The sequence below is a fragment of the Eubalaena glacialis genome, chromosome 11, assembly GCF_028564815.1.
Source record: "Eubalaena glacialis isolate mEubGla1 chromosome 11, mEubGla1.1.hap2.+ XY, whole genome shotgun sequence".
Lineage (NCBI taxonomy): Eukaryota > Metazoa > Chordata > Mammalia > Artiodactyla > Balaenidae > Eubalaena > Eubalaena glacialis.
Genome location: NC_083726.1, coordinates 64,897,946 through 64,917,200, shown reverse-complemented (window position 1 = coordinate 64,917,200; position 19,255 = coordinate 64,897,946). Strand labels below are relative to the sequence as shown.

The 19,255-nt window shown below is 40.4% G+C and overlaps 1 protein-coding gene across 2 annotated transcripts in view; it reads right to left on the bottom strand.

The window, feature by feature from the left end:
* CERS5 (ceramide synthase 5) overlaps positions 1–16,147 on the bottom strand; it is a 41,489-nt gene extending 25,342 nt beyond the window's left edge. The window contains exon 1 of one of the 2 annotated variants that reach the window (XM_061204308.1): positions 15,825–16,147. In XM_061204308.1, the coding sequence (XP_061060291.1) occupies positions 15,825–16,021 (197 nt within the window). In that variant the 5' untranslated portion in view covers positions 16,022–16,147. The remainder of the gene's footprint in view (positions 1–15,824) is intronic. The other variant, XM_061204309.1, reaches the window with a different exon arrangement.
* Positions 16,148–19,255: the final 3,108 nt, after the last annotated feature.

Sequence of the window (19,255 nt, the reverse complement as noted above, 5' to 3'; positions counted from 1 at the left end):
CTCAACATAATAAAGGCCATATATGACAAACCCACAGCCAACATTGTCCTCAATGGTGAAAAACTGAAACCATTTCCACTAAGATCAGGAACAAGACAAGGTTGCCCCCTCTCACCACTATTATTCAACATAGTTTTGGAAGTGTTAGCCACAGCAATCAGAGAAGAAAAAGAAATAAAAGGAATCCAAATCGGAAAAGAAGAAGTAAAGCTGTCACTGTTTGCAGATGACATGATACTATACATAGAGAATCCAAAAGATGCTACCAGAAAACTACTAGAGCTAATCAATGAATTTGGTAAAGTAGCAGGATACAAAATTAATGCACAGAAATCTCTTGCATTCCTATATACTAATGATGAAAAATCTGAAAGTGAAATTAAGAAAACACTCCCGTTTACCATTGCAACAAAAAGAATAAAATACCTAGGAATAAACCTACCTAAGGAGACAAAAGACCTGTATGCAGAAAATTATAGGACACTGATGAAAGAAATTAAAGATGATACAAATAGATGGAGAGATATACCATGTTCTTGGATTGGAAGAATCAACATTGTGAAAATGACTCTGCTACCCAAAGCAATCTACAGATTCAATGCAATCCCTATCAAACTACCACTGGCATTTTTCACAGAACTAGAACAAAAAATTTCACAATTTGTATGGAAACACAAAAGACTCCGAATAGCCAAAGCAATCTTGAGAACGAAAAATGGAGCTGGAGGAATCAGGCTCCCTGACTTCAGACTATATTACAAAGCTACAGTAATCAAGACAGTTTGGTACTGGCACAAAAACAGAAATATAGATCAATGGAACAGGATAGAAAGCCCAGAGATAAGCCCACGCACATATGGTCACCTTATCTTTGATAAAGGAGGCAAGCATATACAGTGGAGAAAAGACAGCCTCTTCAATAAGTGGTGCTGGGAAAATTGGACAGGTACATGTAAAAGTATGAAATTAGAACACTCCCTGACACCATACACAAAAATAATCTCAAAATGGATTAAAGACCTAAGTGTAAGGCCAGACACTATCAAACTCTTAGAGGAAAACATAGGCAGAACACTCTATGACATAAATCACAGCAAGATCATTTTTGACCCAGCTTCTACAGAAATGGAAATAAAAACACAAATAAACAAATGGGACCTAATGAAACTTAAAAGCTTTTGCACAGCAAAGGAAACCATAAACAAGACCAAAAGACAACCCTCAGAATGGGAGAAAATATTTGCAAATGAAGCAACTGACAAAGGATTAATCTCCAAGATTTACAAGCAGCTCATGCAGCTCAATAACAAAAAAACGAACAACCCAATCCAAAAATGGGCAGAAGACCTAAATAGACATTTCTCCAAAGAAGATATACAGATTGCCAACAGACACATGAAAGAATGCTCAACATCATTAATCATTAGAGAAATGCAAATCAAAACTACAATGAGGTATCATCTCACACCAGTCAGAATGGCCATCATCAAAAAATCTAGAAACAATAAATGCTGGAGAGGGTGTGGAGAAAAGGGAACACTCTTGCACTGTTGGTGGCAATGTAAATTGATACAGCCACTATGGAGAACAGTATGGAGGTTCCTTAAAAAACTAAAAATAGAACTACCATATGACCCAGCAATCCCACTACTGGGCATATACCCTGAGAAAACCATAATTCAGAAAGAGTCATGTACCAAAATATTCATTGCAGCTCTGTTTACAATAGCCAGGACATGGAAGCAACCTAGGTGTCCATCATCGGATGAATGGATAAAGAAGATGTGGCACATATATACAATGGAATATTACTTAGCCATAAAAAGAAATGAAATGGAGGTATTTGTAATGAGGTGGATGGAGTTAGAGTCTGTCATACAGAGTGAAGTAAGTCAGAAAGAGAAAAAGATATACAGTATGCTAACACATATATATGGAATCTAAGGAAAAAAAAAAAAAAAGGTCATGAAGAACCTAGTGGCAAGACGGGAATAAAGACACAGACCTACTAGAGAATGGACTTGAGGATATGGGGAGGGGGAGGGGTGAGATGTGACAGGGTGAGAGAGTGTCATGGACATATATACACTACCAAATGTAAAATAGATAGCTAGTGGGAAGCAGCCGCATAGCACAGGGAGATCAGCTCGGTGCTTTGTGACCACCTAGAGGGGTGGGATAGGGAGGGTGGGAGGGAGGGAGATGCAAGAGGGAAGAGATATGGGAACATATGTATAACTGATTCACTTTGTTATAAAGCAGAAACTAACACACCATTGTAAAGCAATTATACTTCAATAAAGATGTTTAAAAAAAAAAAAAAAAGGATCATACACCATGATCAAGTGGGCTTTATCCCAGGAATGCCAAGGATTCTTCAATATATGCAAATCAATCAATGTGATATACCATATTAACAAATTGAAGGATAAAAACCATGTGATAATCTCAATAGATGCAGAAAAAGCTTTTGACAAAATTCAACACCCATTTAAGATAAAAACTCTCTAGAAAGTGGGCATAGAGGGAACCTACCTCAACATAATAAAGGCCATATATTGAGAAACCCACAGCCAACATCGTTCTCAATGGTGAAAAACTGAAAGCATTTCCTCTAAGATCAGGAACAAGACAAGGTTGCCCACTCTCACCACTACTATTCAACAGTTTTGGAAGTTTTAGCCACAGCAATAAGAGAAGAAAAGGAAATAAAAGGAATCCAAATTGGAAAAGAAGACGTAAAACTGTCACTGTTTGCATATGACACGATAATATTCATAGAGAATCCTAAAGATGCTACCAGAAAACTACTAGAGCTAATCAATGAATTTGGTAGAGTAGCAGGATACAAAATTAATGCACAGAAATCTCTTGCATTCCTATACACTAATGATGAAAAATCTGAAAGAGAAATTAAAGAAACACTCCCATTTACCACTACAACAAAAAGAATAAAATACCGAGGAATAAACCTACCTAGGAGACAAAAGACCTGTATGCAGAAAACTATAAGACACTGATGAAAGAAATTAAAGATGATACAAACAGGTGGAGAGATATACCATGTTCTTGGATTGGAAGAATCAACATTGTGAAAATGACTATGCTACCCAAAGCAACCTACAGATTCAGTGCAACCCCTACCAAAATACCAATGGCATTTTTCACAGAACTAGAACAAAAAATTTCACAATTTGTATGGAAACACAAAAGACCCCGAAAGAAAAACAGAGCTGGAGGAATCAGGCGCCCTGATTTCAGACTATACTACAAAGCTACAGTAATCAAGACAGTATGGTACTGGCACAAAAACAGAAATATGGATCAATGGAACAGGATAGAAAGCCCAGAGATAAATCCACGCACATATGGTCACCTTATCTTTGATAAAGGAGGCAAGAGAATACAATGGAGAAAAGACAGCCTCTTCAATAAGTGGTGCTGGGAAAACTGGACAGCTACATGTAAAAGAATGAAATTAGAACACTCCCTAACACCGTATACAAAAATAAACTGCAAATGGATTAATGACCTAAATGTAAGTAAGGCCGGATACTATAAAACTCTTAGAGGAAAACATAGGCAGAACACTCTATGACATAAATCACAGCAAGATCATTTTTGACCCACCTCCTAGAGAAATGGAAATAAAAACAAAAATAAACAAATGGGACCTAATGAAACTTAAAAGCTTTTGCACAGCAAAGAAAACCATAAAAAAGACGAAAAGACAACCCTCAGGATGGGAGAAAATATTTGCAAATGAAGCAACTGACAAAGGAATAATCTCCAAAATATACAAGCAGCTCATGCAGCTCAATATCAAAAAAACAAACAACCCAATCCAAAAATGGGCAGAAGACCTAAATAGATATTTCTCTAAAGAACAACCCAATCCAAAAATGGACAGAAGACCTAAATAGACATTTCTCCAAAGAAGATACACAGATTGGCAACAAACACATGAAAAGATGCTCAACATCACTAAACATTAGAGAAATGCAAATCAAAACTACAGTGAGGTATCACCTCACACCAGTCAGAATGGCCATCATCAAAAAATATACAAACAATAAATGCTGGAGAGGGTGTGGAGAAAAGGGAACCCTCTTGCACTGTTGGTGGGAATGTAAATTGATACAGCCACTATGGAGCCACTGTGGAGAACAGTGTGGAGGTTCCTTAAACAACTAAAACTAGAACTACCATATGACCCAGCAATGGGTCATATACTCTGAGAAAACCATAATTCAAAAAGAGTCATGTACCACAATGTTCACTGCAGCACTATTTACAATAGCCAGGACATGGAAGCAACCTAAGTGGCCATCGACAGATGAATGGACAAAGAAGATGGGGCATATACATACAATGGAATATTACTCAGCCATAAAAAGAGATGAAATTGAGTTATTTGTAGTGAGGTGGATGGACCTAGAGTCTGTCACACAGAGTGAAGTAAGTCAGAAAGAGAAAAACAAATACTGTATGCTAACACATATATATGGAATCTAAAAAAAAAAAGGTTCTGATGAACCTAAGGGCAGGACAGGAATAGAGACATGGACATAGAGAATGGACTTGAGGACACGGGGAGGGGGAAACGTAAGTTGGGACGAACTGAGAGAGTAGCACTGACATATATACACTACCAAATGTAAAATAGATAGCTAGTGGGAAGTAGCTGCATAGCACAGGGAGATCAGCTCGGTGCTTTGCAACCACCTAGAGTGGTGGGATAAGGAGGGTGGGAGGGAGATGCAAGAGGGAGGGGATATAGGGATATACGTATGTATATAGCTGATTCACTTTATTACACAGCAGAAACTAACACAACACTGTAAAGCAGTTATACTCCAATAAAGATGTTAAAAAATAAATGTTTTTAAAAGTTAAAAAAAATTAAAAAAATAAAAAGGACACTCAGGCAGAGGGAACAGCATGTACTAAAGCAAAGAGATAAGAAAGGGCTTAGAGAAGTATGCAATGTACAAATCGGGAATAGAGGTGGTGACAATGACAGGGGATAGAACTATACAAGTAGTTAGGGGCCAGGTCACAGGTACCCTGCATGTTATGCTAAGCTTGAACTTTATCCTGTAGTTAATGGAGAGTCACTGAAAGGCTTTAGGCTATTGTAAAAAATCCATGCTATAAGTAATAAAGCACTGAACTAAGTAAGGCTATAGAAATGGAAAGGCAAGGTTAGATTCAATTGATGGTGAGAAAGTGAAACCGATAGAACTTGGTGACCGGATAGACGTAGGAGGCAAAAGAAAAGGAAAAATCAAGGGTGCCTTCTATGTTTCCGGATTGGGAAACTAAGTTGATTATGGAGCCTCAACCAAGTAGAGAATAAGATAAGAAAAGCAATTTGGGAGTGAAAGATGAGTTGTGTGCATGCTGAATTTGAAGTACCCATGGAACATTGAAATGCAACAGTCTAGTAGGCAAATAAGCTTGGAAAAAGGGCTTAAGATACATACACACAGACACAGACAAAAAGGTATGAGAAAAGAGAAAAAAAGAGAATGAGAGAATGAGAATATAGGTGGTAGCTAAAATTGTGAGGGTGGATGTGACTACATAAGAAAGGAATATAAACTAAAAAGAGAACCAAGGTCAGAATACTGGGAAACACCAACATAAAAGGTGAATTTAGGGGACAGGAATGTCAGAGGTCGAGTTGTATCAAATGAGGTAGAGATCAAGTAAGACAAGGATTTCAGTATCCAATGGATTTGGCAATTTGGAGACCGGTGGTAACCTTCACCAAAGAAATTCCAATAAAATGGAGACTCTAAAAGATAGTAATGAGTTATAGCAGTGAAAGATATAAAGGGGAGGAAGAAAGAAGTGGAAATAGCTAAGACTCTCAAGACTCTCCACTAAGAAGAGAAGGGAATGCCTTCACTTCCTGCATCAGAACCACTTTATCTAAAACTAATATCCCTGTGCTTTATATCCATTCTCTTCCTGATTAGAAATTTCATTCTATTTATTCCTATTTTTTTCTATTACCTTTGGCTTCATTCTCTACTTGTTTCTTCTCATCAGACCTTGAACATGCTCAAGTTTTCCCATCTTAAAACAGTGCTTCCTGTCCCTCACACCCTCTGGCTCTCACCCACCTCACAACTAAAGTTCTTGAAAAAGTCCTCTTCTCATGACTTCCCTTCTAACTCCGACTCATTCCTCAACCTTCCTCTCTCTCTCATCTGGCTTCTGACCATATACTTCACTGAAGCTGCTCTTGCCAAAGTCATCAATGATCTCCTTATTGTGAAATCAAATGGATGCCTTTCAGGCCTGCATCTTACCTGACCACTTAGTGCCATTTGACATTATTGAGCATGTTCTCAAATGCTCTTTCCTCTTAGCTTCCTTTCTGTCACACTCTTCCTAGTTTTCTCCCTCTATCTTTCTGGCAGTAGAACTAGACTTCTTGGTGTGCACTGCTAGTTGGGTCACCTTGGACAAGTTACTTAACTTTCTCCTTGCTTCAGTTTTCTTATCCGTAAAATGAGGATAACCACAGTATCTACCTACTTCATAAAGTTACTATGAAGATTCAATGTTTAGTACTTAGAACAGTGCCTGGGAAAAGTAAGTACTTATTAAATGCTAACTACTGATATTATCAAATACTCTATGGCTGTCATACCTCTTATCTTCTTTTGGGTTTCTTTTTCCTCTGCCTTTTCCTAAAACACAGTGTTTCCTCAGGGTTCTATGCAGATTCTTACCTTACTCTACACACTCAACCCTGGGTGATCTCATTCAATAACGGCAGAGGGTCTGTATGGTCCACAGACCCCAGAGCATCCCTGAGATACTCTCTGGGGGCTCATAAAGTCAAAACTATTTTCGTAATAATATTAAGACATTTGCCTTTGTTATGGTGTTGATATTTACAATGATGATGCAAAAAAAGCAATGGTGGGTAAATTTATGGAAGCTGAGCACAAATCAGGGCAGTGGCACCAAACTGCAGTAGTAGTTATTGTATTCTTTCTTGCTATAGCCTCTTACTTAACAACAACAACAACAAAGCCAGTTTCACTAAAGAATGTCCTTGATGAAGCAATACAAATGATTAATTTTATTAAATGCCAACCCTTGAGTACATTCTTAAAAAGTATTCTGTGATAAAATGGGAAGTACACAGAAAGCACTTTTATTGCATACCAACGGATATGGTTGTCTCAAAGAAATGCACTTGTTTGACTGATTGAGTTGTATGCTGAACTAAAATCACTTTTTACAAAGAACACCATTTTTACCCAAAAGAATGACTGACAGACAAACTACGGTTATTCAGGAACTGGGTATTTCAGAGACATTTTCTTAAAGATGAATGAAATAAGCATGTCACTTCAAAAAACAAACACTCTTGCCATTGATAAAATTCAAGCTTTCAAGTGAAAATTAGAAGTTTAGAGACCATATATCTGCCTTTGAGCTTGACAACGTCCCAATACTTCAAGGTTTTTCTTATGAGATTGTTACAGTGAGATTAACTATATGATTTTTTTAATACTGTATAATGAAATGTATTGACATTTAGGATATCTGTATAACTTAGTGAACTAGTATTTTTCAAGTGACCAATACATGATGTCCATTCAAAGTGTAAGACAGACCAGTGGATTTTAACATGAATGGAAAGCTCATTGATATGGTTTCAGATTCTAACCAACCTCTAAGAAACTACTCCTTGTGTTTTGCTGTAGTATCAAAGATAAAATACTTCCCCCTTCCAATAACATATCTGTGTAAAGCCAGCTTTTATTTATACACTTCAACCAAAACAACATATCACAAGGGGTTGAATGTAGAAGCTGGCGAGGAGAATCCAGCTATCTTCTACTAAGCCAGACATTAAAGAGATCTGCAAAAATATAAAATCAATGTTTTCCTCTAAATATTTTTTTTGTTTAGAAAATTATCTTTCAAAAATGTTATTTATGTTAACACATAATAGGCTTTTTTTTTTTTTTAATTTATTTTTGGCTGCTTGGGTCTTTGTTGCTGTGCGCGGGCTTTCTCTAGTAGCAGCGAGTGGCGGCTACTCTTCCTTGCGGTGCGCGGGCTTCTCACTGCAGTGGCTTTTCTTGTTGCGGAGCACGGGCTCTAGGCACGTGGGCTTCTGTAATTGTGGTGCACGGGCTTAGCTGCTCCGCAGCATGTGGGATCTTCCTGGACCAGGGATCAAACCCGTGTCTCCTGCATTGGCAGGCAGATTCTTAACCACTGCGCCACCAGGGAAGTCCTATTTTTGTTATTTTTAATGAAATAATAAATATATTTCTTAAATGTCTCGATTTCAATTTCAAACATGAAAAAATTGAGAGGTATATGTGACTTACATCTACAAAAACTCCTTGGGATCCTCAATAATTTTTAAGAGTAAAAAAAAAAAATGCTGAGAACAAAAGATTTAAGAATTACTAAATTATACTATTTATTCACTTATGTGCTGTTGACTCCCAACCATATATTATTTTGTATATTCCCTATACATATGCATGCACATCAGTGTATTTTTCTGAGTAAATTCTTAAGAGGACAGGATTTGCTATGTACAAGCAAATGTGTTATACACATTTGTTGTACACATATGTGCTTGCTGTGTACGAGGTACTGCACTTCTCAAGGACACCTATACCACCAAATCCAACATTTCTTGCATGGTCGGTGTGCAAGTAATCTTTGCAGGTTTTTTTAAGGACTATTTTTTTTTAATTGGCCAATTTGTTATCTTCACTTAGACCTATAAGAGGGCCTTAAAGAATTAAGATGACTAATAACTGTGCAATCTGATGAACCTACTTGGTACTGTGATGAGAAAGAAGGATCAGCATTCTGCTTACACCTTACCTTATTATGAGAGAAGTAAGTCGTGAGATAATAAGAATTACTTAGAGTATATAAGTATATTAAAATGCTTCACAGACACAAACTAATTTAAGACTAAGTTGTAGCTTTATTATACAGTAGCTAATGAATATTTTACTTGCTATAGAGCAGCAAGTAGCAGCAGTTCTCAAAGTATGGCTGGAGAACAGTTGGAGGTCCCTAAGACTCTCATTGTTTAAGAACTCCTCCAACTACCTACATACATTTCTTTCATTAAACATATTTATCTTTTAAATGGGTGAGTAATTATACTACTTAATGCATTTGCTTAAAGTAGGAACACAAATGCATGCATGTTGAATAAGAGGTGGATTAGAGAAAAAGGTTAACAAAAAGCTTTTTCTTAAGAAGTTTTTACCATCCTTCATAATTCAAGAAACAAGTGTTTGTTAGTGGGACATTAAGCCTGTATTTCAGTTAATAACTGTTAAAAGGAACCGAATCCACCTCTTCCAAATTCCCATGACTTAACCTTGTGCATACATTCATTACACTCTATTTTAACCACTGGTTTTCTTGCTCTCTTCCTGCAGGTAGACACCATGACTTACTTTTTTACCCTTGGCACTTAGTTTGATATCTGGCATATACTAAGCTCCCAATAAATAATTGTTGAAGAATGAACAGATGAACAAATGGGTAAAAACTTAATTCTCAACTAAAAGGTAAAGCGTTTCAAGGAAATGTGGCCACCTGTCCTCCTGGGTCATCAGATAACCTACCAGCTACATGTAGGAGGTCAATGATTTCTGGAGAATCAGTAGAAATTCAAGTTAACTAATTTCAGTCTATAACTGTAGATTTCCCCAAGAAGTATTAAACACAACCACAACAATCTGATTTAGTTTGAGACCCTTTGTGCCTATAATTGAGACTTCTTACAAATGCTGACACTACCCCAGAACTAAAGACTACAAGATATATACCCTTTTTAAGAAACTCCATAGTTTTGAGAAGAATACAATAGTTTGATTATTCTCATTGCCTTATCAGGGCTGTGTAGCACCTCATGTACAATGAACTACTTGACAAACTTATTTGTTTACACATCATTAACTACTCAACTGAGGAAATATATGCAGAAGAAAAAAACTCCAGAGCAATACTTGGCTAGAAGGCACTGTTAATCGACAGTTACTCAAAATAGACTATAACTAGTCATTTAAATCATTCAGAAAATGATTTACATTTTTAAAATCCCATTATTACTATAATTTTTTAGAAAGCCCCACTGTTTAAAACCTGGTCCAATATACTCAGGACTAATCACCTTCTGGTGCTTAAAAACAAAATCAGGGACTTCCCTGGTGGTCCAGTGGTAAAGAATCCGCCTTCCAATGCAGCGGACGCGGGTTCGATCCTGGTCGGGGAACTAAGATCCCACATGCTACGGGGCAACTAAGCCAGCGTGCCACAACTACTGAGCCTGCGTGCCTCAACTAGAGAGCTGGCATGCCACAAACCACAGAGCCCACGTGCTCTGGAGCCCGCGCGCCACAACTAGAGAGAGAAAACTCACACACTACAACTAGAGAGAAGCCCGTGCACTGCAACGAAAGATCCTGCGGGCCGCAACTAAGACTGACACAGACAAAAAAAAATTAAATAAATAAATATTTTTAAAAAACATACTTTAAAATAAATTTTAAAAAATAAAAAATAAATCAAATGTGAATCTACATTAAAATTCTCTTCTTGGTTATTAATACTTATTTGAATCACTATCATCAGCACTGCTCAATAGAAATAATGTGAGCCACATATGTAATTTTAAATTTTCTGATAGGCACTTTAAAAAAAGTAAAAAAGAAACAGGTGAAATTAATTTTGATAATATACTTTGTTTAACCCGATATATCCAAAATACTACCATGTCAATATGTAATCAATGTTAAAAATTGAGATAGTTTACATTTTTTTTTCCTGCATTAAGTCTTCAAAATCCGGTGTGTATTCTACACTTAGAACACATCTCAATGCTGACCAGTCACAGTTGAAATCCCCAAAAGCTAGTAGCTACTGTACTAGCTAGTGGCTCCTATACTGGAAACCACAGTACTAGATAATTCAGAGAGAGTTCATATCTAGGAAAACTGCCTTTGCATCTAGGAAAACTAGTTTCAGATTTTTTTTTTAGTTAGAAGTGACTATGGTTAACTCCTTTTGCAGCAACACCTCAATTAACTTCCCCAAAGATAAAGTAGGAGTGGATTCGACCACACAGAGCCCATAACTCAGTGAATTCTTTAGAAAGCAGCTTTATCTGCCTAAAACTACCTCTGGTGAGGAAGCCAAAATAGGTACATCTCCCCCTCCCCACTCTATAAGGAGGGTACAGAGTTCACTTGATGCCTCCTCTTCTCCCCATTAATTTCTTCTTTACCCAGCTAGGAGACCCTAGTTTTCTGAATCAGGAAGTGGCTAAAGCAAAAATATCTGACATGTTTCTTTTCTGTGACAAATATATTGTCTCCAGGGGTAAGCCAGGAACCTGACCTCAGTCATGACAGTATTCAGGGTTGTCTGCAGAGCATCAACACCCACTGCACAGAAAGGGCTGGGGAAATTTTTCCAGGAGAGAGGAGGGACACATAAGGCTTCTGATCATCTGGAGCTTAGTAAGAGGTGGGTTCTTAGATAAGGGCAGAGCCATGTGACCACCTTTTTCAATCTCACTCTGCTGGATCTGCAAACCTGACTTAATTCTGTGATTTACAATTCAATAAGGCCCAAGAGAATACCTTCAGGGATGTAGTGGAATGGGCAATCTCCCTTACAACCTAGTCAGCAGCTACGTCCATTCCTCCCAACGCCTCTCTCCAGTCTGGAGGACCTACTAATACTGGGTCACAATGTTGTGACATGACATGGACCTAGAAGGAAGGCAGCAGGTCTGTCAGGAAGAGGAAAAAGGTTCTTCTTCCTCCACTTGGCAAAAGTGGGGACGAACAGGAAAAAAAAAAAAAAGGCAGCATGCAGCAGAGGTAGCAAGGTTTACAAGAGGAAGATGAAATGAGTGGTTAAGAAATGTGCACAAAAAAATGAGTCACTGCTCTTGTTTCTAGTTACAAGATAGGCCAGTAAGTGAGTCTGTTAGTCCCCTGTGCCAGAGAATGGTATTGAGAAAGTTCCTTAGACATGCCAGTGAGGTTGCCTTGGAAGTAGCAGGAGAGAAGAGGGGACTGGAATAATGAATGAGCAGCAAGGAGAGCTCTAATCTATCTCCTATATAATTCACAAAACAATTTTCTCTTTCTCCTGGCAACATAAAGCTCCTATTGCAATACCATATTCAAAATAAATGAGCCTATGTAGCTCTGATGATATCAATATTAAGTCTCAAGCTCATACTTGATCCCAAGGAATAAGTGCTCAGGGACTAGATATTAAATTTCAAACAATTTTATCTTTAAGATCCAATTTAAGTAAGACACGGCAGACCTAGCTTGGACTATTCATTCCCTCAGGTCTCAATCATCAGTGTAATATTAAAAGAAGTTTTAAAGAACAGATGGAAGAGTTTCTTATCTCTCTTTTGATAGGGTATAGGGTAGCATGAGTGTGTGCATGGGGGGTGGGGAAAAAGAAAAAGAAACTGCAGAAAGGTGCACAGAATGCAAATATAGTATGGTGAAATTTAACAGAAACAAAGGAATTATAGTTTTGTCTCTCTCAGTCAAGCCAAACATCTATTTCATGTTGAAGATCTAGATTCCGGTTACTCCTCTGAGCATCTGAGTAGACGAGGGTGGACCCTTCTCAAACATTCAATCAGAATTTACTGACCACATGCCATATCTAAGGTATTTTGCAAGGTGCAGGCCACCATAATGCAACCACTTAGCAGAAGCCCACAAAGGAAAAAGCCTCTGTTCTTCAGTAGGTAATAATCTCCTATCTGCAGTTCTTTAGCGAAATAGCTAGACACATTAATATATGGTCAGGTGGCTTTTCAAATCGTCCCTATCAGACGAGGCTACAGCTCTCCAGGGAATGTGGGAACTTAAAGAATAAAATGGGGACTTCCCTCGTGGCGCAGTGGTTAAGAATCCGCCTGCCAATGCAGGGGACACGGGTTTAAGCCCTGGCCCAGGAAGCTCCCACATGCCGCGGAGCAACTAAGCCCGTGCGCCACAACTACTGAGCCTGCGCTCTAGAGCCCTCAAGCCACAACTACTGAGCCCACGTGCCACAAATACCGAAGCCCGCATGCCTAGAGCCCGTGCTCCGCAACGAGAAGCCACCGCATTGAGAAGTCAGCGCACCCCAACCAAGAGTAGCCCCCGCTCGCCGCAACTAGAGGAAGCCTGCACGCAACAAGGAAGACCCAACGCAGCCATAAATAAATAAATAAAATTATAAAATAATAATAATAAAATAAACAAATGCTTGGTGTGAAGAGAAGAAAGAGAAAGTAAGGATAAACTGTAAACTCTGTATTTTTTCTTTAGGATATTCTTAAAACAACACAGAGATAATTTATCAAAGGGCATAGTGTAAGACATTAATATATGCAGAACAATTTGAAACAAAAAATGCAAATTTCAGGTCAAATACATTATATTAAATAACCAAGAATAAGATGTACATGGATTTGTTCTCCAAATCCTAGAATAGTAGGAATGGCAGGTTAAATCTTAACTCTTGAAAGGGGGTTTTAAGGAATATGAAAAGTGTCCACATCATACAGTGGAAAGAGCATGGGGCAGGGGAAAACACTCTGGATCTTGGTTCTACCTCCTCCCCCAGGTGAGTATGCAGCCTCTGAAAAGCTGCAAAATGTTTCTAAGCCTTAGTTTACTATTTATATAAATGGAGGTTGGAGTTCTAGCTCTTAACAGTTTATGATTATTATATGAATCACTTTTAGAAACTAAGTGGTTAGGATTTGAGAAAGGAGAAAATGTAGGAAAGAGAATAACTGAACCAATATTTCTGATATATCTTTTTCTACACTCTAAAAGTGGCTTCTATTACCTTTATGGAAGTCCAGCACAGTAAGAGAAGAACTGGTAATCCAGCTGTAATTTCTATTGCTAACTAAAGTGGTAGGTCTTAAAGAGAAACAAAGTAGCAAGACTGCTTCTAGGCTTAAACTTTCCTAAGGTCAAACATGACATGAACAAGGTACCTGTCCTTACTAACCAAGGAATATCATGCTAGAATGCTTTCACATCAGTATTCCCATCCACCCCTTCTCCCCTGACACTGGAGCACCATAGAAACATTCAGATAGAATTCCCACAGGTAAAAAGGATCCTTTCCAGTGGCTGTGCCAGGGGATATGTCCGTCTTCACAGTCACCTGGGGGCACTCCTGGGAAATCTGAAGATATATGCAAGCTTATATAAAATGAGTGTTTAGAAGCAACAAGCTAGTTCCTCTTACCACTAACTTGGGGAAATTTCCATATTAGTATATATTTATATGAAAAGCAGAGAATCTTTTCCTAGGACAATGAACTTTTTTTTTCTCTCCTGAATTGTGTATTTTCCTTTTCAGTCATTATACTGTCTTTCTCTTTTTTTTAGCTCTCATATACAGATGCGAAGGTGGCGAGTACCTGGACCTAGGTTACTCCTAAGAGGGACAAGTGGTTTGTGCCTCCACCCCAGGAATACTTAATACAATGACTATACTTAAACTTCTGGCACAGCACTTTGACGACAATACATAAACACTGTTAAATAATGGATGAATGGTGGGAAACATATAACATATATTTTGAAAGATTTCTGTGTCAGAAATAGCAGGCAAATCAAAGTAATCCAAAACAGATAATATTAGATTTTCAGACAGTAACAGAGTAGTCTATCTGCAATATAGTCCTGTCCTCGAAAGGGCATTCCTGCTCTATAGGCCAAAGGAACAAAAGATGTCAAAGTGCCATCCTCATTACCTGAGACCTATGCAGAAAGAAGTCACCTTTCCCGGGGTATGAGTAGACTCGATCAAAATCACTCACAGCTATAAGTCCACATTGTAAAATCACCACCACAAGTCCTCAATGAATATCTTTATCTTAGACAGCAGACAGGAGCCGCTCACTCAATGAAAAGTGAAAACACTTTTTGTCAAGAACACATGGTCACTTAGAAGCTGGCTCAATACAGCTGTTGTCTCAATACAGCTGTTGTCTCATACGCCTTAAGGCTCTCCATCCTTTCAACATGACCACTCCTCCTTCCATTTCAGGCCTCCAAGGCCTGTTCTGCAACTAATTTGACACCTTTCCATACTCTGGAAGCCTCAGGCTCCACCACACCCTATCCCTACCAGATTTCTACTCTCTTACGGGCTCTGGCAGAATTTTATTTAAACACACACACACACACACACACACACGCGTCCATGCGGTGTGACGAACCAAGGCTTAGGGCCTAACTAATCCTGTGCCCCTCAACTCTCTGGAACTAAAGTGCCCTCACAAATCTTATCTTCCCATGAACCCATTCCTTCGGCTTGGAACGTCTGGCTCTTGCGCCGACCCTTCAGCTTCCATGCCCCCAACTAGTTCTGGTTCTGGCAGCCCTTTCTTGTTTCCCGCCTCGGGTTCTCGGTCGCAGCTCACACTCAACCTGTTTCTTGGTCTGCAGAATCCTTGGAGGTTGGGGCGAGGCCTATGAGACACCCACCCCGGGCTCTCAAATTGAATGGGTCCAGTGTCCCCTTCGACTCTCACTCTTTCAATGTCCAAGCCCCAAACTCCCTGTCTTTACCTAGGCTCCACGACCACCTCGGCCACCCTCGGAGCATCCCGCGCGCGGCCCAGGCTCTCCCAGCCCCCTGCTTCCGGGCTTTCCCTGCAGTTCGTCTTCCGGTCCTCGACCTCCGCCTCTCCCCCCGGGCCGGCTTCACCAGCTCGCGCCCACAGCCCTTCGCGCCGCTCGCCCGCGGGCTCTCACCGCTCGAAGAGCAGCCTCACGGAGAACACGCCCGCCGCCAGCGGGAACACCGAGAGGATGTGCCGGGCCCGCGGGTAGCCGTAGCCGTCGCCTGGCCCCTCGAGGTCGGCCCAGCTCACGTTCTGGGGCAGCCAGAAGCGCTCGCTCCACAGCCAGCCCCACAGCAGGCCCAGGGCTCCCGCCGCCGTTGTCGCCATCTTACGCCCACCCCGCGGCCACCGCCGCCACAGCTTCAGCTGCCGCCACGGCCAACGGAACCCGCGGGGAGGCGGCCCCGGGGCGGGGCCGGACCGGCGGCCACCCCCTTCCGGCCCCTTCTTGTCCCCGTTACGTCTCAGCCCGCCTCCTCTGCGGGGCCGGGCTTCTTCACCGCCCATCCCGCCTCCCCGCCCACCTCCCTCACCGCAGCCTCCCCAGCCGTCTCTCCTCGGAACTCCGCCCTCCGACCCCGGCCACGCCCCTCCTTTTCCCGCCCCGCCTCCACCCCGCCCTGGTCCCACCCTGCACAGCCAGTCAACGCTTGTGCCGCCCCTTTTTGCTACCGGTTTCGGCCAAGATTTTCCTCCTCCTTCACTCTCCCGTCCAGCTACGGCTACACCCCTTATTTCAGGCATAGCTCCCTTATGGGGACATTCTTCTCAGTCCAGCCAGCTTAAGCTGTTCCTGCTCCCTGGAAGGCCATACCTCTCTCTCGCTCTCTCTCTCCCCCCTCCCTCACAGCCCCCATCTCTCACTAGGGTTTATCGCCATCTCAGCTGGTCCCGCCTACTAGCAGCGTTCTTTTTGCTCCCCACCCTTTTTCTCTCTTCGTGCCCCTCCATGATCTCAACCCCCTGTCCTTGTATATCCTTCAAAATGGACTTTTAAAAATCCTTTTATTCTTCTCATGGGGAAAAGGAAATGGAAGCTATCCAAAGGAAAATATAAAGGAAAAAGAAAAGTAGATGATGGCCAATGTTTAATGAGGTTTACTATATGCCAGGTACTGCACTGAACATTTACACACATTAACTTCCTCATTCTATGAAGTAGGTGTTTTATTTACTATTTTATGGATGAGTTAACTGAGGTCCAGAGAGCAGCTTGCCCGAGGCTATATAAACAAGTGGTAGAGCTGAGCTTCTGAACTAGAAAGTCTTTAGATTCCAGAACCCTGAGGCTTTATCCTATAAAGCTCCTTAATTTTAGATTTCCACATTGAACATTGAACTCTTTTGTGGATCTACATAAACAGGGAGGGGAGCCATAGACAAGAAACCTTCAAAACATTGAATTCTAAATTGTCCCTCAACCGCTGGAGAATGCTGAACCCTGGGTGCCAACCGTTCAAACCTGGCTACAAGGTTAATTACCACAGGCTACCTAGAATGATCTGAAAAAAGATTAAAGAACTAATCTTGTCCAAGGACAGAGTATCTTTATACTAGTAGGCATGCTTGCAGCAGAAGATAAAGAGTTTCAAAGGGAGAGAAAGAAGAGAAAAAGAAAGGAGCCACCTTAAGGAGTAGACTAGAAGGTCTGCTTTAGTTCAGTGGTTCTCAAACCTTAGTGTGCCACAGCTCAGACATTAGCTTCTCTCATCTCCCACATGGAGGGTTTGCTAAAAGTTTTCTGGGCTCCATCCAAAGAGATTCTGATTCAGGAGGTTCAGGGTAGGCCCATGAATGTGCATTTCTCATTTCTAACAAACTCAGAGGTCATGCCACTGCTGCTGGTCTGAGAACCACACTGCCTGAAGCCATTTTCGTCCAAAGCCAGAAATAGCTTAATGGTAACTACCCTATATTCAAGATATGTTTTAAAAGAAGTAAACTCACAGGACTTCCCTGGTAGTCCAGTGGTTAAGACTCCACGTCCCCACTGCAGGGGGCATGGATTCGATCCCTGGTTGGGGAACTAAGATCCCACATGCCGTGTGGTGTGGTGTGGCCAAAATAAATAAATAAATAAATAAAAGAAGTAAACTCTCTCTGATCCCATGGGAATTCAAAGCAGAGCCCCAAGGAACAAAGAACATGCTAACTTAGCATGCAGAGACCAACACACAATGATCTTGGTCTCAAGATCTAGTCCCAGAAAAACACATGTGTACCATTTCTCAACCTCTTGACTGTTAGAAAACATATTGCTGACAAAATATGTAATGAAAGCAAATTTAGTACAGGTTTCACTTTGGCCAGGAGTGATCTGACCAGCAAGCTGGTAAAAGAACTAAGTTGGCCCCTGTAGCAGTCATGGACAGAGTCTCCTTAACCATCTCAAGTCCCAAGCTGGCCCCTTTTCCTGCTTTACCAACAGAAAAATTCACATCATCCTATTGTCAACATTGACATAGTCCAACAAGTTGCCTTCATTTACAGAGCTGAGAGAATAAATGATAAGCACTTTTTATTTGGCTGTAGGTTCTTTTGTTTGCTAAGAATGTTTAGTGTTATCTGGTCATTCTCTTGATAAGAATATCCTTTTATTATATTGACTATGGAGCTAATTCTTGTCTCTACTGTCTGTACCTATGTCTATCTTAGCCCTTGAAAGGCACAGAAAGGAGTTCTTCCAAGGGTAATCTCAGCCCCCAAGTACCTGATATATGGGTGACATACTCAACTGATACCCATTAATGCCAGCCATAGGCACTCAGACTTTTTGTATAAGGTTAGTAGATATAGGGAGTACAATGTGGATGGGTTAGAGCAGCAAGCAGTGAGTCACAGAGTAAAGATAGCTAAACTCAAGCCAAGATTGGATAGTTTATAAATGTCAGCAGGAACTTCTGGATTAACTGTTCAGTGAACAGGGCTTTCTAAATGACTTCAGCCTGTGTTGGGGCCAAGAGCAGATAGTAGTACCCGGACATGCACTTAGAAGACCAGGCAAGATGCTGGAACACTCAGTGACCCTGGAAAATGTTAACAGATGACTCAAAAAGCATTTCTATCTCCAAGGAAATCTACACTCCCATTAAAAAAGGTACCTTAATTGGGGCAGTTGCCTCTGCAAGCAAGGAAATCAAACAACCAACTATGCCTCTGCCCAGGGTAGAAAACAAGTCCATTTTCAGCAGAGGCATTTGGAAATTCCATTTAGCATTTAGGTATACTTGTAAGGTAAATTATTAAATGCGGAGTACAATTAACAATAAAAAAACCACCACTGCATTTTGAATTGGTACAACAAACAGCTCATTTTGAATGTACACAATAATCCTCTTGCCAAGTTGCTTTCAATTTTCAAGAAAAATTTGTTTTCTAGGCGGATGAAAGCCTAAGATCAGCCCAACACCACCACCTAGTGGTGAGAGGTATACATTGCATGTCTCTTCAATTGATACCCATCAGACCCATCTGCCTTTTCTACCCAAACTGCTAAGGTAAAAGCAGGTCCTGGGAGACTGTAACAATGTAAAATAATAATGGAAAAGGAACATTGAAAAG